This window comes from Bombina bombina, chromosome 2 (assembly GCF_027579735.1).
Source record: "Bombina bombina isolate aBomBom1 chromosome 2, aBomBom1.pri, whole genome shotgun sequence".
Classification (NCBI taxonomy): domain Eukaryota; kingdom Metazoa; phylum Chordata; class Amphibia; order Anura; family Bombinatoridae; genus Bombina; species Bombina bombina.
The window spans coordinates 1,204,759,138-1,204,779,434 of NC_069500.1; the positions used below are offsets into that span (position 1 = coordinate 1,204,759,138).

The following is a 20,297-nucleotide window of genomic DNA, read 5'->3' on the forward strand; positions in this document are numbered from 1 at the left end:
TTGATTTGGATAATTGTCATTGATGGTGTAATGAAAATCAGCATTTTAAGTACCTTCATTTTGGAAAAATCAATGGGGTTTTTTGGCATTGAAACAAAGTTGAATGTTTATGATTATTAAAAGAGTGTAAATTAGTTTCAAATGCAGATTGCTAACAAATATATAAATTAAACTTACTTTTTGGTTCATCAGTTGTAACAGACTCTAGGAAATCTATTGGGGTCATATATAACTGTCCTTCATATTCTAAGGATGCATAAATGCGAAACCGTTGCTCCCGAGAAGTTGCATACATGTCTAAATCTTCTAGATCTGGTCTTTCTGATGAACTCTGTAAAAAAATAAAAAATATAACATGCTTTAAAAAAAAAACAAGACAAAAACAATAATGACGCTAACAATAATATAAGTGCTTAGAGTATCTTCTAGACATTAGCAAACTGCTTTACTGATATTCTGGTACATTTATTAAAGGGACACTAAAGTCCAAATTAAACCTTCAGGATTCAGATAGAGCATACAATTTTAAACAACTTTCCAGTTTACTTCCATTATCAGTTTGTTCTGTCTTTTTATATGCGCACTTTCTGAGACACCAGCTCATACTGAGCATGTGCAAGAGTTCACAGTTTATACGTATATGAGTCTGTAATTGGCTGATGGCTGTCACATGAGAGAATGGGCAGGAAAGTGGAAGCAATTGAAATTTCTCTGAAAAAATCTACTAATAATTTGAAAGTCAGAGAAAGAGTTATGGTATTGTTTTTTTTGTATTGAGCATTAGTGGATTACGCCATTCTGCTGGCTTTAATGACCCTTTAAGCTCTGGTGCTCAATGATAAAAACTAAGGCCAGATTATAATTAACAATAATGAGTAATGATACACAAAGAAAAAAGAAAGGAAAAATGTTGGCACACACAGATAAAAAAGTGAAAACCCAAACATTTTCTTCAATGATTCAGATAGCGCATGCGATTAAACAACTTTCAAATTTACTTCTATTATACATTTTTCTTCATTCTCTTTGTATCTTTTGTTAAAAGGCAGGGACAAATGCTTAGGAGCCAGCCCATTTTTGGAACACTATATGAAAGCAGTTTTGCAAGAATGTTATCCATTTGCAAGAGCACTAGATGGCAGCACTATTTCCTGTCATGTAGTACTCCAGACATCTACCTAGGTATCTCTTTAACACAGAATACCATGGGAACAAAGCAAATATAATAAAAGAAGAAAATTTTAAACTTTTTTTAAAATGGTATGCTCTGTCTCAATCACAAAATGCTTTTTGGGGGGTTTCATAACCCTTTAAAAGGTGACAGGATAAAACATGCATCTTACATTTTTCTGCAATACACCCTTAGTCATAGCTGCTCACACATTCAATGAATCTAGTGCAATATTTAAAACAAAAGCCTGCAAAGTATTGGTTGTACTAATCACGTGACTTAAATTGCACAGTACTGGTACTAAAGGGTGGAATATGTATATTATTCATTCATAAATAGTAACATAGTAATACCTATTTTCCATATATGAGAATGATAAATAATTAATAACCCCAATAGTCATATATTATTCTGTAAAAAAAATATTTATAGAACAATTATGTCATAATGTGAATATCTCAATTAATAATTGGTAGATTAAACATCCACAAATTGTTTACTTACAAGATAAAGCTATGAAGCATATACTAAACCTACTTACCTAAAAATTATTTCTTCTAATCATAATAAGTACCTTTATAGAACAACCACTCATTCTTAGTGCCAATCCCCAAAGAAAGCTACTACCTGTTACAGAAACTATAAACCTAAATATATTCAAAACTAAGTACTTAAATATTGTAGTAACTCCATCAATCCCAATAATTTATCATATCAGAATTGAAGACCATTATGTCCCAAGGTAAAAATCCAAAAGGTTTCATGTTTGAACAACAAATTAGTGCGATCATCCCCTCGTTCTGGTAGGATAACTTTTTCCACTATTTTCCATCTTAAGGTGGCAGTATCACCCAGATGTACATCTATAAAGTGCTTTGCCAATAATGACACTGTCTCCTTATTCATTATATTCAGCAAGTGTTCCCTAATCCTATCTTGAGCTTCCCACTAGGTACACCCTATGTATTATAGCTTACAGTGTGAACACATATACTACAAAACTAGAGCGACAGTTTACATATGATCTTACTGAAAAGCTTTTCCCATTTGTAAAAGATTCAACTTGGCCCCCCTGCTCAACGTAGGAACAAGAAATGCAAGTGGTATGGTGACACTTGTACATACTCTTGCATGTAAGTCACAAACTGAGCTCCTTTTTGGGGTCTCTCAATTTATATGGGGATAAAATATTACCAACGGTAGAACACTTTTTATAGGTAAATCTCCAGCCATTCCATACTATTTGTCTTAACTGATCATCAGCCAATATTATGGCAAAATGTTTTTTTTTCAAATTTTACAAATTTGATCATACTCTGTCGAATATTCAGTTACAATAGTAGCGTGCTAATGATACCCTGGTACATGATAAGCACTATTGCTTGACCGTGCTAACATTACACTTGAAATTACAAGTCCAAAGTAAAAATGATTTACCAGAGAAGGGTTAGCTCACTATATAAAGCTGGAATTACAAGTTTAAAGTTATAGGTTGAGCTCGACCGCAAGCCAAAATAATAATACAAAATACCGTATATAAATTTCATATAGATAAAAAGGTTTTAAAAGGGTTAAAAAAAGATGTGGAATATGGCAAGGTGTTTGACTGGGAACGGCTCCGATATGTGTGTGGGTATATATATATATATATATATATATATATATATATATATACATATATGTGTGTGTGTGTTTGTATGTGTGTATAAATGTGTATTTATGTGTTTAGATGTGTAAATACATACATACTCATATAAACACACACACACACACACATATATATATAAATATATATATATATATATATATACACACACATATATATATATACACACACACACACTTTCGAGCCCTTCCCAGTCGAAGCATGTAATATAATTTTTATTCATTTTTAATATGTTTTAATGTGTTTTCAACAGAAATACTTGATGTATTCATATGCTCTTCAGATAGAATTTTTTTTTTTTTTCAATAGATATTTCTATCTATCTATCTATCTATCTATCTATATATATATATAAATTCCAAAGGTGGACTCAACTAGTGAATCTTACCCTTAGAAAGTAAAAAAAGAGTTGCGCACACTTATATGAACTAATTTTAAATGGTTATAATAGAACACAATGATTCTGATTGAACCTAATAATTCTGATGAAATAAAAAATGGTGTCTAATGTGTTATAGTGAACGACCTGAAATGGAATAATCACTAGTATTTGTGAAGAGTAAACCTATATCTATATCTATATAGAAATGCTAGATATGCATATATATATATAAAAATATGACGTAAGGTGGGCGTGGCCTTACGCGTTTCACGGTAAACAACCGCTTCGTCAGAGGCTTGATGCCTCTGACGAAGCGGTTGTTTACCGTGAAACGCGTAAGGCCACGCCCACCTTACGTCATTGCCGACAGACACGCTGAAGGTTTTCTCTGAGTATCATAAGAGAGCCATAGCGGTAACTTATAGCTCTGAATAGAGCATTTTTTGCATACTTTACAAAGTGTACTTTGGATCTCCAATAAGCACATGAGGACTTTTAACCAAGCTTACCGGAAAGAAAGCCAATAAGTCTCACCAACGAATTTAAGATTCAAGGACTGACTTCACAGCTCAGCGCTTTCCAGGTTATAAGTGGGGACACTTTGAGAATCCAATTGCCTTATCTTACCTCATTCGATTGAGGTTATATTTGTGAGTAAGGATTACCTTCCACAGCTTTTATGTATTTTAAATGTTTTTGTAAATAAATCCAATTGATCTGCACTATGAGAGGTGTCTCTGTGCGCTTGTTTTTTTAGATATCTACATATATATATATATATATATATATATATATATATATATATGGTATAAGAAAAAATCACTGCAAACACGGTAATCTTGCATCAGAGTTGAGGGGTTTATTTCATCCACTTAGACATGAGCAGACAAACACCTGACATGTTTCGCATGGGTACTCCCACGCTTCATCAGAGGTGATCATACGTACAGTATATATATACACACATCTGTTGTTGAATCTGCCCTACTGGTTCAACCACCTGTACTTCCACTCCAATAATATAATCAACACACAAACTTTAGGAACTTTAGGAAGAAACCCCAATTAGTATGAAGAACCACCTTATCAGCGTGAAAGATAAGGTAAGGCAAATCACACTGCAAAGCCGAGAGTTCTGAAATTCTCAAAGCAGAAGAGATAGCAATAAGAAACAAAACCTTCCAAGAAAGCAACTTAATATCTATGGAATGCATTGACTCAAACAGAGCCTGCTGCAAAACTTTAAGAATAAGATTAAGGCACCAAGGAGGAGCAACAGGTTTAAACACAGGTCTGATTCTGACCAGGGACTGACAAAAAGATTGAACATCTGGTACATCCACCAGACGCATGTGTAGCAAAATAGATAATGCAGAAATCTGACCTTTCAGAGAACTGACTGACAACATTCTAGGAATCCTGACCCTACTCCAAGAGTAGCCATTAGATTCACACCAATAAAGGTATTTACGCCATACCTCATGGTACATTTTTTGAGTAACAGGAGTTAGAAGGTCCTTCCTCAGAGGCAACCTCCAAGATCCTGCAAGACCATGCAGAAGCTATTAGAATTACCAATGCTCTCTCTTGTTTGATATGAGCAATAACTTGTGGAAGGAGCGCAAACGGAGGAAACAGGTATGCTAGACCAAAATCCCAAGGAACCGCCTGAGCATCTATCAGAGCGGCCTGAGGATCTCTTGACCTTGAACCGTACCTTGGAAGCTTGATGTTCTGCCAAGACGCCATCAGATCCAATGATCCGGCACCCCCCCATTTGAGGGTTAACCTGGAGAACACCTCCGGATGGAGAGCCCACTACCCGGGATGAAATGTCTGTCTGCTCAGGAAATCCGCTTCCCAGTTGTCCACTCCAGGAATGTGGATGGCAGATAGATAATTGTGAGCTTCCGCCCACTAAATAATTTGTGCCACCTGCTTCATGGCTAAGGAACTCCGAGTTCCTCCCTGGTGGTTGATGTAAGCCACTGAGGTGATGTTGTCTGTCTGAAACCTGATAAACCGGGCTAAGGACAATTGAGGCCAAGCCATCAGAGCATTATAAATCGCTCTCAACTCCAAGATGTTTATAGGGAGAGCAGAGACCTCCCGAGTCCATAGTCCCTGCACCTTTAACGAGTCCCAGACTGCTCCCCTGCCTAGCAGGCTGGCGTCCGTGGTCACAATCAGCAAGGAAGGTCTCCAGAAGCATGTGCCCTGACACAGATGGTCCTGAAAAAGCCATCATGGGAGAGAGTCTCTTGTTGAATGGTCTAGATCTATCCTCTGAGACAGATCCGAATGGTCTCCGTTCCGTTATCTGAGAATGCATAATTGCAGAGCTCTCAAATGGAATCGAGCAAAGGGAATGATGTCAATTGAACTGACTATCAGACCAATTACCTCCATACATTGAGCCACTGATGGCCGAACAGTAGACTGAAGAGAGAGGCAAGAGGAGAGAATTTTGGATTTTCAGACCTCCGTCAGAAAAAAAATTCATAGATAGGGAATATATTATGGTCCCTAAGAAAACCACCCTTGTAGCTGGAAAAAGGGAACTCTTTTACAGATTCCCTTTCCAACCGTGGAAACGTAAAAAACACAACATGATCTCTGTATGAGAGTTTGCTTGTTGAAAAGATGGCGCCTGAACCAATATTTTATCCAGGTTTGCCGCCACTGCAATTCCCCGAGACCTGATCACTGCCAAGAGAGCCCCCAGAACCTTTGAGAAAATTCTGGGCGCTGTGGCATGGCCAAATGGAAGAGCCACAAACTGAAAGTGTTTGTCTGGAAAGGCGAATCTTAGGAATTTGTGATGATCCCTGTGGATGGGAACATGAAGATACGTGTCCTTCAGGTCTATGGTTGTCATGAAATTACCCTCTTGGATCAAAGGAAGAATGGAAAGAATGGTTTCCATTTTGAAGGACAGTACCCTGAGAAACTTGAAGAGGTACTTTAGGTCTAAAATGGGTTGAAAAATTCCCTCTCTTTTAGGAACCACAAACAGATTTGAATAGAATCCTAGACCCTGTTCCATTACTGGAACTGGAACAATCACTCCCAGAGAGGAAAGGTCCTGAACGCAGTTCAAGAATGCCTCTCTTTTTACCTGGTCTGCAGATAATCTTGAGAGGTGGAATCTGCCCCTGGGAGGGAAAGTTTTAAATTCTATTTTGTAACCCTGAGATACTATGTCCACAGCCCAAGGATCTGGGACATCTCGTCTCCATGCTTGACAAAACAGGGAAAGTCTGCCCCCCACTTGATCCGAACCCGGACCAGTGGCCGACCCTTCATACTGACTTAGACTCAGCTGAGGGTTTCTCTGATTACTTCTCCTTATTCCAAGACTGATTGGGCTTCCAAGAAGACTTTCGACTGCTCCTGCTTGGACCAGGGAGAGGAAGACTTTTGACCTTTAAAGTTACAAAAGAAACGAAAATTACTTTGATATCCTTTGAGCCTGTTCTTCTTGTCTTGCGGTAGAAAAGACCCTTTTCCACCCGTAATATCAGAAATGATTTCTGCCAGACCAGGTCAAGCGCCAGAAGCTTGGACTTAGAGGTAACATCAGCTGACCAAGAATTTAGCCAAAATGCCCTGCGGGCTAGGACACTAAAGCCAGACATCTTGGCTCCAAGTCTAATAACTTGCATGTTAGCATCAGAAATAAAGGAATTGGCTAGTTTGAGAGCCTTAAAGGGACACTCAAGTCAAAATTAAACTTTCATGACTCAGATAGAACATGCAATTTTAAACAACTTTCCAACTTACTTCCATTAACAAAATGTGCACAGTCTTTTTATAATTAAACTTTTTGAGTAACCAGCTCCTACTGGGCATGTGCAAGAATTCACAGAATAAACGTGTATGCATTTGGGATTGGCTGATGGCTGTCACATGGTACGTGTATGCTTTTGTGATTGGCTGATGGCTGTCACATAGTACAGAGGGAGATGAAATAGACTTAACTTTTAAAATTGTCAGTAAAAATCTACTACTCATTTGAAGTTCAGACTAAGTGCTATTGCATTGTCTTGTTATCTTGCATTTGTTGATTATGCAAATCTACTGTGTTGACTGGTTCTTTAAGCCTATCTTGTATCTACTCCAATGGAGTCTCTAATAAAATTGATTCAGACAAGGCTTCACACGAATAAGATGCCACACTTGCTACTGTGGCAATACAAACTGCAGGTTGCCATTGAAGACCTTGATGAACATACATCTTCTTCAAATAAGCTTCCATCTTTATGTCCATGGGATCCTTAACCCTTTAAGGACACAGCTTTCAGTTTGCTCAATTGTTTTATGACGGAAAAATTCTGTCATATGTCCTTAAGAGGTTAAAGGAGCAGCTATCCTCTATAGGGATCGTAGTTCTCTTAGCCAGAGTAGAAATAGCCCCTCCTACTTCAGGCACCCTGCGCCAAGAATCTTTAAAGGAGTCAGCAACAGGAAACATCTTTTTTAAATATGGGAGACGGGGAGAAATAAATCCCTGGCTTCTCCCATTACTGTGAAATAATCTCTGTCACATGGTCTGGGACAGGAAAAACCACAAAGGAAGGGACATCATAGTATTTATTAAGTTTACTAGACTTCGTCCAAAGTAGCCAATAATTTCTTTAACAGTACATGAAGGTGTTCAAGCTTAAATCTGAAGTTTTCTTCTTCAGTATCAGATGAAGGAATAATACTGTCCGAATCTGAAATTTCACCCTCATAGGCTACCGGTGTATCCTCCTCCTCGGACTTATGAGGGAGGGCAACCTGCGTAGCAGTAGGTGGAACAGAAACCTTACTATCTGAATGTCTAATTTTCCTCTTGCATTTTCCCAGCATAGGAAAAGCAGATAATGCCGCAGATACCGCAGAAGATACCTGTGCAGCAATATCTGCAGGCAAATAAACTCCTCCAGGAGGCCTAGAGGAACTGCAGGGCACTGTATGTGACGCCATAGAGGCTTGGGACATTTGAGGAGAAAGCTGTGGCATTGCCTGAACAGCATCATCCTCAGAGACATTGGGCTCAGAGGGCAACAATTTATCTTTAAATTGAAGTGTTCTAGCTAAGCATGCTGCACAAAATTGCATAGGCAAAACGTGTGCCTCTAGGCATAACAAGCATTTGTCAAAAAATACAGTCTTGATCCATGTCCTTAATACTAAATTAAAAAATTCCCCAAATTGTAGAAATTTTTTAAATACACTGTCACTTTTAGAATTTTTAATACCACAATTTGACTGCCAGAAGTCTCTAAAATGATCGTATAGTAGATCGACACTGAAGAGACTGAAATTCAATTACGCTGCTCTGCTCCTTGAATATCCGACAGCAGAGAGAAGTCACATGACCAGCAGAGAGAAGAAACTACACAGCAAGTAAAAGGTGCGCGTTTCCCTCTGTCTACAACATAAGCAAGCAGTTTGTCAGTTAGCCTGTTCTAGCTAAACAACCAAAGAAAACCAACTGCCCACTAATAAAGAAAATCCTGTATAAAAGATTTTAAAAATGTCCTTGTCTACTGCATATGACAAATTCTTCTGAAGTGCAAGTCTCCAAGACCTAGAAGACAAAAGCACTTACCTCCAGTCTAGCTGTCCGGCAAGAAGACAGCTCACAAGGCATGAAAGGACACATACTCCTTACAGAGACCTGTAGAAAAAGAAAGAACAGAGTAACCAATTCTGGCTTTCTCTTCAATGGGCAGCAATGTCTTAGGAAACAAAGCAAGGACTACCTCACAACTTCCTAACTGCTTAAAAGCCACCACTACTCTACTGAAGAGATTGACATGGACTCAGCTAAACCCAAATCCTTGCTTGCTGGGAAAAGTATCCAAAAAAGGAATTAATTTCTTCAGACACCAACTTCACCTCCTCAATTGACAGAGGCAAAGAGAATGACTGGGGATTATGGGTAGGGGAGTGACATTTAAAGGGACATAATACTCATATGCTAAATCACTTGAAACTGATGCAGTATAACTGTAAAAAGCTGACAGGAAAATATCACCTGAGCATCTCTATGTTAAAAAAGGAAGATATTTTAGCTCACAATCTCCTCAGCTCAGCAGAGTAAGTTCTGTGTAAAAAGTTATACTCAACTGCTCCCAGCTGCAGGTAAAAAAAAATAAAAAAAATGAAGAAATGAACAGCAGCCAATCAGCTTCAGCAGTGCTGAGGTCATGAACTTTTACTGTGATCTCATGAGATTTGACTTGACTCTCATGAGATTTCATTGTAAACTTCCTTTACCTGATTGGTGAAATAAGATGAGAGTGCACGATGCTCATCCCTTCAGATGTCCCAGGACAGACACACTAAAATGCTGCTTAGAAATCCTTTACAATGGGAGGTGGCTACTGAGGAACTTTTGAGGTAAAATATCTTTCTTTTTTACATAGAGATGTTCAGGAGATATTTTCTAGTCAGCTTTTTACAGCTATGCTGCATCACTTTCAAGTGTTTAAACATTTGGGTATTATGGCCCTTTAACAGCTTTGCTGTGGTGCTCTTTGCCTCCTCCTGCTGGCCAGGAGTGATATTCCCACTAGTAATTGAATTACGTTGTGGACTCTCCATATCTTAGGAAAGAAAATGACATATACAAGTATCAAGCAAATTTGTCCGCAACTCTTATATTCTAGCCTTTTTAGTAGCAAAAAATTCCACACTCAACATTAATCTCGCAATAAACAATAATTACCAAACAATCTATTTCTCCTCCCGCTACTTTTTTCGCATCTATCTCGTGAATTATCCCTCGCCAGCATTTAGGTGGCGAGCACAATATTAATATTAAACATGTTCAATGGCCAATCCTGGACTCCTCAAATTCCTTGATGCCTTGCACTTTTTTGCCACTGGATCATTTCAGGCCGTGTCCAGCATCATTATTGGGTTCAGTCTATCAGCCTTTTCGCGTCATCTTACAAAAGTTATTGATGCACTCATGCATATATTCTCAGAATGTTTGTCTACCACCTAGCCCAGAAGAGTGGCAATCTATAAAGTCTCAATTCTATCATATGGCAGGTATGCCAAATGTACTTGGGGCCATAGACTGTACTCATATTTCAGTAAGACCGCCACGTTTACGGGAGGTGATTTATAGGAACAGAAATTATTGCCATTCTCTGAATGTACAGATGGTGTGTGACCGAAAATTAAGAATTATAAGTGTAAGATCCAATTACCCTGGCTCCTGTCATGATTCTTACATCCTAAGGCAGACTGGACTGTATCAAAAGTTCGAGAATTGAGAGATGCCAGAGTGATGGTTGTTAGGTAAGCTCAAATGGTGCCAAAATTGACCTAATTTTAGTTATTCTGGCGTAATATATAATTTTGTCAATTTAACCGATTAAAAGTACATAAAAACAATATCCATCTTTCCATTTAAAAAGTATGTATTTCATTTGTTTTATACATAGATTTTTAAAAAAATAATCAAAGTAAATTTAGTAACTGGTACAAATGTGACGCTAACACCTACACTTTAAAAAAAAAAAAAAATTCATTGGATACATCTGTGAAGAATTATATTGATGGATAATGTTTAATATATGTAAAAAAAATGCATTACAAACTTTGACAAAATATTTAATATGTATATTTTTGTATTACAGGAGATGCTGGTTACTCTTGTTATGAATGGCTGCTGACACCGTATAGTAACCCCCAACTCAGGAAACGTATTTGGTTCAATGAGTCACATAAGACCACCAGGAGTGTCATTGAAAGGACATTTGGATTATTGAAAATGAGGTTCAGATGTCTGGACAGATCTGGCGGTACAATGCAGTATTCAACTGAGAAAGTTGCTAAAATAATATTAGTTTGCAGTATTTTGCACAATATTGCCACCAAAAGAGGATGCCTCATTGTGGATGATATTCCCATGTCCTTTGAAGATTTTCCAGAGGAAATTTGTAGGAAGACCCCAAATAGATGTGGCATGGCCACAAGGGACATGGTTTCCAATCAATATTTTAACAATTGATTTTTAATAAAAATTTCTGTATTGTGTTCTTACAATATGTTACCTATATTAAAAATATTTAATAAATGTTAAATATCTTTATTTTATCTTTTGGTCTAATTAAAAACAATTTAAAATTTAAATTTGGTTCTTTATTTTGTGCAATATAGTAAACATTATAGTTAAGATTATATACATTGATGACATACAACTAAATACAGAGTGATGCAGACGTTAATTTTGTTACAATACATAGTATACAATTGTTTTTGAAGACAAAACTAATCATAACAATGTTTTTAAACTTTGGTTAACACTTAAAAAAAACACACATACATATAACGAAGATTTTAATCATAACAATTTGCATATGGTAACATTATTAAAACAAGTACAATGTTGAAAATTATAGTTGACAATCATTCAGTTACAGAATCTTTAATCAATTTGTTGTTTATTGACTCATGTTGTAGCACACTATGGGAATTCAATTCAAATAAATAACATTCCAACATGAGCATTTTAACACAATATATTATGAAGGTTTCTGTAATTATTTACAAGAAATGAAAAATGTATTCTTTTATAACTTGATTAGTAGTGTTAGGATAAATCGTTAGGTAAAAATTAAGAATACATATTAGTATGTAAACAATAAAAGTAAGATATAATTATTGTTAGTATGGGTTAGTTGTAGTTAACATTATGGTTAATTATAAGTAATGGAAAAAAAAGAAAAATAACACAAATATTGCGTTATTTATTTTATAGTTATGCATTCATTTAATTGACAAGTATAGTTGTGACGTTAGATACAAAGATGTCCCTACAGAAGCCTTTCACTGCTGGTGAACTTGTCATGCCAGTATATGCTATGAAATGCTATTTTCCTCATTGTATGGGAGGAGTTAGATCGTTAAAGCAGGACAGTCGTGATCATATAATATATGAAATGATAAGAAGGATGTACAGAGTTTCAAATATTAAAAGGACCAGGCGTCAGTGTCTACGTACAGCAATTTGAAGCGTAGGGAGCCAAGATATTATAATTCTACAAAACCTTTTAATAAGAACCTGTAAGTATAAATATTGTCTTTTAAGTGACAAAAATAACTGTGTCATGTTTTACCTGGTTTCTGCATTGATAAAATCTTGACTTAATGTTGAATATAACTGTTAGTAATAAATATTGTGAATAAATTAACTTATTAGTAAAAACTGAAATATTTAGTAACACTCGCCTAGATTACAAGTTTTGCGTTCGTGAAATTGTAATTTCAGCGTTAAAACAGCACTGCAGCCATTACAAGTCTTGTCGTTATAGCCTGTAATGCAACGCCAGTCCCGCACACGTAAAAATTAAGTTTTTTCATGGGACTTGCATAGCGCAGCCATTACGAGTTTTGCGGTGAGGCTAAAAAGCTTGCGTTGCAGGCTGTACGACAAGTTCCGTTTCGCAATCTGAGAGCAGTAGTTATGAGTTTTACGCTACAAAACTGTTACATAAAACTCATAACTAAACTGTCAGAAAGTACACTAAACACCTATAAACTACCTATTAACCCCTAATCCGAAGCCCTTCCGCATCACAAACACTATATTAAAGTTATTAACCCCTAATCTGCCGCTTCCAACATCGCCGCCACTAATAAAATGTATTATCCTCTATTCTGCCGCTCCCTGATATTGTCGCCACTATACTAAAGTTTTTAACCTCTAAACCGCCCTCTGGCATTGCAAACACTATTTAAATATTATTAACCCCTAATCTGCCATCCACCCACATTGACCCCACTATACTAAAGTTATTAACCCCTATTCCGCCTCTCTCTGCCACCGCCACCACTATAATAAACCTATTAATCCATAAACTGCAAGCCCCCCCACAACAAAATATACTAAATTAAACTATTAACCCCTAAACCGAAAGTCCCCCCACATCGCAATAAACTAATTTAAACTAGTAAACCCTAAACCTAACGCCCCCTAACTTTATATTAAAATTACAATTTCCCTATCTTAAATTAAAACTTACTTGTCAAATTAAAAAAACTAAGTTTAAACTAAAAATTAAACTAATATAACTATTAAACTAAAATTAAACTAACTTACAAATAAATAAACTTTATTACACATTAAAAAGATCCTAACACTCTAAAATTTACAAACTATCTAATTACATAAAAAAATAAAAGACTAAATTACAAAAAATAACAAACACTAAATTACAAAAAATAACAAACAAAATTATCAAAAATAAAAAAGAATTACACCTAATTTAATAGCTCTATAACAATAATAAAGCCCACCCAAAATAAAAAAACTAGCCTACAATAAACTACCAATAGCCCTTAAATGGGCCTTTTGTAAGTTAAACAGCTCTTTTACCTGAAAAAAAAATACAAAGACCCACTAACATTACAAACCCACCACCCAACCAACCCCCCAAAATAAAAAAAAAACCTAACTCTAACAAAAACCTAAGCTACCCATTGCCCTGAAAAGGGCATTTGTATGGGCATTGCCCTTGAAAGGGCATTTAGCTCTTTTTCATTGCCCTGAAAAGGGCTTTTAGCTCTTTTAAGAAATGCCAAACCCCTAATCTAAAAAAAAAAACACCCAAAAAAACTGTCAGGGTACCTGTGAAGTAACCCTAAATAAACTACTACTATTTAATTTTTTAGCTAAAATCTAATTTGACATGAATTGTGTGGGCTGTAGCCATAGCAGACCAACCCCACTTCTTCTTGGTTACATAGGATGCATCGCAGGCCTTTGTTCCAAATTCATCAAAATAATTGTTTTCATAGTTATCTTAGAAAGAAGGTTTAGGTCTTTGTATAAGATAAGGCCAGTGGGCCACTTCAAAGTAAATGTTAACATATGGAGCCCTCAGATATATGCCCATAAATGGTTTTCCTGCCCAAGATTCATTACTTAGATCACAGGAACCCCTGGAAGGAACAGACGGTCCATCTATAAGAGTAATGAAATGTACAAGCGTACTCAGAGGAAATAGCCCTGAACATATAGGTGATAAATTGTCCCATCCTAAGCCCCAATATACAGTACATCTCCCAGACGAGCTGGTGTTTCAAGTAAGAAATGGCAGAAAAAAATAAAAAATAGAGAGACATGTTTAACCCTATGAGAGCTGAACGCATATAAAAATTTAAATCTTGTATAATTCTCAAATATTTAATTTATACCCAGACTGTATAAATATCTATATATGGATATTGGAAACGCAATTCAGATTTGTAATAGATTAAATTACAATTGTAATAATACCATTTTTTAAATATATAACATGTTTTTGTTTTTTTCTATCTTCCAGATGGGGCTAATAGATGCTGAAACAGGATTTCCTTCAATGGGTGACCTAGGTCAAATCATATGGTTATACACTAAATATTTATATAACTTTAAATACATCTCTCAAAATATTATAAGTAGAATGTATAGGAAGTCTATATACATATTTTCTATTTTAACCTAGAATTGATAATACTAGTGTGTGATTTCAAATTGTACATTTTCAATTATATTAAATGGGATATATATGCTGATCACATATATTGTTATTAATATTATATAATATTGTTATTAATATCATCAGATAACAGTGTTATCTGATGTTTTAAATAGGAATAATTTAGTTAATTATAGGAATATTATTTAGTTTAATATAAATTATATTTATGTTAGGGGGGTGTTAGGGTTAGAATTAGGTTTAGGGGTTAATAACTTTATTATAGTAGCGGCGACGGTACGGGCGGGAGATTAGAGGTTAATAACTGTATGTAGGTGGCGGCGATGTTAGGGAGGGCAGATTAAGGGTTAATACTATTTATTATAGTGTTTGCGAGGCGGGAGTGCGGCGGTTTAGGTTTAATACATTTATTATACTGGCGACTATGTCCGGTCGGCAGATTAGGGGTTAATAAGTGTAGTTAGGTAGCGGCGACATTGGGGGGGGGGGCAGATTAGGGGTTAATAAATATAATATAGGGGTTGGCGATGTTAGGGGCAGCAGATTAGGGGTTCATAGGGATAATGTAGGTGGCGGCTGTGTCCGGTCTGCAGATTAGGGGTTAAAAAAATTTATTAGAGTGGCGGCGATGTGGAGGGGCCTCGGTTTAGGGGTACATAGGTAGTTTATGGGTGTTGGTGTACTTTAGAGCACAGTAGTTAAGAGCTTTATATTCCGGCGTTAGCCCATAAAGTTCTTAACTACTGATTTTTTTTGGTGTTAGGAGTCTTGTCGGTAGAGGGTCTACCGCTCACTTCTCCCAAGACTCCAAATACCAGGGTTAGGCAGATCCCATTGAAAAGATAGGATACGCAATTGGCGTAAGTGGATCTGCGGTAGCCTGGAATCGCGGTAGGGAAGTGAGCGTTAGACCCTTTCCTGGCTGACTCTAAATACCAGTGGGCGGCCAAAAGCAGCGTTAGGACCCCTTAACGCTGCTTTTGACGGCTAACGCAGAACTCTAAATCTAGGCGTATGCTAATTACGATTACCAATCCAGTCTAACTTTTGCTCAAGGTGTTATATCAACTTACCACAGATAGACCATTTATCTAATTCTCTCTCAGAGGTGTTCAAGATCCTACAAGACAATATTTCACAAGCTCAAACCAACCAAATAAAGTATTATGACTTAAGACATCATACACCCCCTAAGTACAGTATTGGTGACTTGGTATGGTTGTCGACTAAGAACTTAAAATTACAGATACCCAGCAAGAAGCTAGGTAGGAGGTTCATTGGTCCATTCCCCATAATCAGGATACTTAAAGGGACATTATATACTCATTTTTTCTTTGCATAAAGGTTTTGTAGATGATCTATTTATATAGCCCATAAAGTTTTTTTTTTAATGTATAATTTTGCTGATTTTTAAATAACATTGCTCTGATTTTCAGACTCCTAACCAAGCCCCAAAGTTTTATGTGAATACTGTCAGCTACCTTCTCCAGCTTGCTCCTGTTGGTGTAAAGGGTCTTTTCATATGCAAAAGAAGGGGGAGGGGGGAGTGTCTTATTTCCCACTTGCAGTGGGCTTTCCAGCTACCTTTTCAACGGAGCTAAACTGAGAGTTATTAAACAGTTTTATACTGGATTTTTAGATCAGTATCTGTGCATCTAATTCTTTATAGTAGTGTCTATTACATGCAGTTATATGAAAATGAGTGTATACTGTCCCTTTAACGATAATGCTGTCACCAAATGAGCATCTATGAGCATGAGTTTTATTAAAGGGGCATGAAACTCAAATTGTTTTCTTTGATTATTCAGATAGAGAATACAATTTTAAAAAAAAGCTTCCAATTTACTTCTATTTTCATATTTGCTTCTAGATAGGTAGCTTGCACATGTCTGAAGCACAACATAACAGGAAATAGTGCTGCCATCTAGTGCTCTTGCTAATGTATAACATTGTTATAAAACTGCTGCCATAAAGTGCTCTTGCTAATGTATAACATTGTTATAAAACTGCTGCCATCTAGTGCTCTTGCTAATGTATAACATTGTTATAAAACTGCTGCCATCTAGTGCTCTTGCTAATGTATAACATTGTTATAAAACTGCTGCCATCTAGTGCTCTTGCTAATGTATAACATTGTAAAGTTGTTGCCATATAGTATGGCAGACACGTGCACAATCCTGAAGTTACCTTCCTGCTTTTCACCAAAGGAGGACAAGAAAACTAAAAAAGTTTGATAATATAAGTAAATTGGAAAGTTGTACAAATTTGTATGTTCTATCTGAATCATGAAAGAAAAAAATATGGGTTTTATGTCCCTTTAAAGCGTGCCACAATCTTCTAAGAGCAACATTCTCTTGGACTAATACTACAATAATCCCTCTTCCTTCCAACTAATAGGAGATCATTATCCTAAGTGCCAGACTGAACCCATAAAGAATGTCACTATACCAACTCTAATACAACATAGCATAACAGCCTCCCTAACTTAAAGTAAAATGACACCAATTTCAAGAGGAAACTTGAAGAATTTTAGTGCCTCAGGTACTTATAATGAACTAAGCAAGCTAATCCAGGTAAAGCTCTCTGGCCAGATAATGTGCAAACTATTTACCAAAAAACCCCACTTAGGTTTATTAGCTTGACACCTTATGGAAAGTATGCCCCACACATAGTATGCCACAGCCTGAAATGGCCATGTTATCAAGCATGTTATCAAACTTCATACAAGATGTAACAACTACCAACAAATTTCCACACTTAATAAAGAACTTTCATTTCAAAATGTTTTCAAATTGTAACAGGGGGTTATGGGGATAACAAGCAAAACAAAATGCTGCATGTCTACTATATTTTATGAAGAAAGCATAAAGTTTGCAACAAAAATCACCAAAAACAATGTACAGATTTTCTTTTGCTTGTTGTGGTAGTTGTATTTGTCACACCAGTAGTGGGAGAGATTGTGTGATATGGTGGTTTTTCTGGTGAAGGGTGGGTGGATATTCAGGTGTCAGGAGCATTAGGTTAAAGGGACAGTCTACACCAGAATTGTTATTGTTTTAAAAGATAGATAATCCCTTTATTACCCATTCCCCAGTTTTGCATAACCAACACAGTTATATTAATATACGTTAATACCTCTGTGATTATCTTGTATCTAAGCCTCTGCAAACTGCCCCTTTATTTCAGTTCTTTTGACAGACTTGCAGTTTAGCCAATCAGTGACTACTCACAGATAACTTCACGTGCACGAGCACAGTGTTATCTATATGAAATACATGAACTAACACCCTCTAGTGGTGAAAAAACTGTTAAAATGCATTCTGAAAAGAGGTGGCCTTCACGGTCTAAGAAATTAGCATATGAACCTCCTAGGCTAAGCTTTCAACTAAGAATACCAAGAGAACAAAGCAAAATTGGTGATAAAAGTAAATTGGAAAATTGTTTAAAACTACATGCTCTCTCTGAATCATGAAAGTTTATTGTGGCCTAGACTGTCCCTTTAATTGAAGCATGATTTTTCCTAGTGGTTTTGGTGGGTTTGGGGTACCGTGACCTCAACAATTGCTCTTCTAAAAGGTTCAATTGTTAACTGTGTTAATGTATGGTATGCTATTTATTATGTTATTTAATAGAAAGTTGTTGAGGCCTTTGAAGCCCCAACTGCTGGTGTTTGTCTTCATCTATTTATGATAAATGGAGCGGTAAAACTGGAAAAAGAAAACTCATACCCGCGAGCTAACCCGATATTGTTTATTCAAGTGTGCACAAGCCGACATGAATTATGAATATCTCACATTCCAATGTTCTTCACATAGAATAATATGTTCTATTGCTCTATTTATTCTTAAAGGGATAGTCAAGTCCAAAAAAAATAGGGCATGTCATTTTAAACAACTTTCCAAATTACTTTTATCACCAATTTTGCTTTGTTCCCTTGGTATTCTTAGTTGAAAGCTAAACCTAGGAGGTTAATATGCTAATTTCTTAGACCTTGAAGGCCGCCTCTAATCTAAATGTATTTTGATAGTTTTTCACCACTAGAGGGCATTAGTTCACGTGTTTCATATAGATAACATTGAGCTCATGCACGTGAAATTATCATGGAGACAGCTCTGATTGGCTAAAATGCAAGTCTGTCAAAAGAACTGAAATAAGGGGGCAGTCTGCTGAGGCTTAGATACAAGGTAATTACAGAGGTAAAACGTGTATCATTATAACTGTGTTGGTTATGCAAAACTGCAGAAAGGGTAATAAAGGGATTATCTATCTTTTAAAACAACAAAAATGCTGGTGTTGACTGTCCCTTTAAATAAATATTTCTATATATATATCTGATGGATTTTTTGCAAAATGTAAAACCTACACACACACATATATATATATATATATATATATATATATATATATATATATATATATATACATACATACACACAGATATACTGTATATAGAAATATATATTTAAAATTATATAGAACATTTTACGTGAAGAACATTGGAATGTAAAATATTTACACTACATACATAGCTTAACACATAATGAAATATTAAAACTGAATAACAATTCCTCATGTTTTCAGGTGTTTGACAGCAAAGGGCTCCAATGTACATAATTTGTACGTGTACAAAATGTAATAAAAGTCCACAGCTTAATAAGTCTTGAATTGAGTGGTAACAATTCAATAGATCAATAAGTCCATAGGTGCAATATTGGGTCACTGGAACTTCAAGTATAATAAGCCTTGATTTGCTGTTTCATTATGGGAAAAGAGCCATATCCCTTTCCAGTTTGCAGCCTAGGCCAGCAAATCAATACCTGAAGTTCCAGTGACCCAATGTTGCACCTATGGACCTATGTGGTATGTTTATTTGTTACAACTCAATTTAAGACTTATTAAGCTGAGGACTTTTATTACATTTTGTACATGTAAACATATTAGGACCAACCCTATCTGTTGGATTAATTATTTAATATTTTAATAATGCACCTTAAAGTGAATGTGAAGTCAAGATAACTGCTTAACGTCATTTTAAAGATTGCACAAAATAAGGTTAAAGTGATGGTAAACTCCGTTATTTTCAAATAACATATTTAGATTAGTTTATATAATAAGTATTAAACCGCATTATCAATTAATTATTTTTTAATGTATTTGAATGTAAATTTTAATACATTATCAAAACCTTGTTGCGCCGCATCTCTCCTCCTCGCTCCGCCCCTCTTAGATGTTTCACTGAATATTGTCTGCGTTGATCTGGTCTCCACCCTCTCTACACGTCAGAGGGTTTGCTCGCTCCATGTTAGGATTGCTTGGATTGCCCTTAATACACATGCGTGAATCCAATTGCATTGAAGGAAGCCTGTCTAGCGACAGGCTTGATGATTGGATGAAAGACGACAAAAGGGATATGACGTCACAGAGGGCTGGCGATTTAACGGAACGGATATATTTTTTATTATGTCATTGTAAGTAAATGGCTATATAATGTATAAAGTGAAAATTTGTGTGCACATTTAAGAATAATGAAAAAGATTGATCATATATTTGGTCAATAGTGAGTTTACCACCCCTTTAAGTTTCATTAAT

The 20,297-nt window shown here is 36.0% G+C and overlaps 1 protein-coding gene across 5 annotated transcripts in view; it reads right to left on the minus strand.

The window, feature by feature from the left end:
* Window positions 1–20,297, minus strand: part of MICU3 (mitochondrial calcium uptake family member 3) — a 478,191-nt gene that overhangs the window by 284,848 nt on the left and 173,046 nt on the right. For all 5 annotated transcript variants that reach the window (XR_008400732.1, XM_053703930.1, XM_053703928.1 and 2 more), the window contains exon 2: window positions 178–331. Coding sequence is in view for 4 of the 5 variants with exons in the window: in XM_053703930.1 (XP_053559905.1) it covers window positions 178–331 (154 nt within the window). In the remaining variant the exon portion in view is untranslated. The remainder of the gene's footprint in view (window positions 1–177; window positions 332–20,297) is intronic.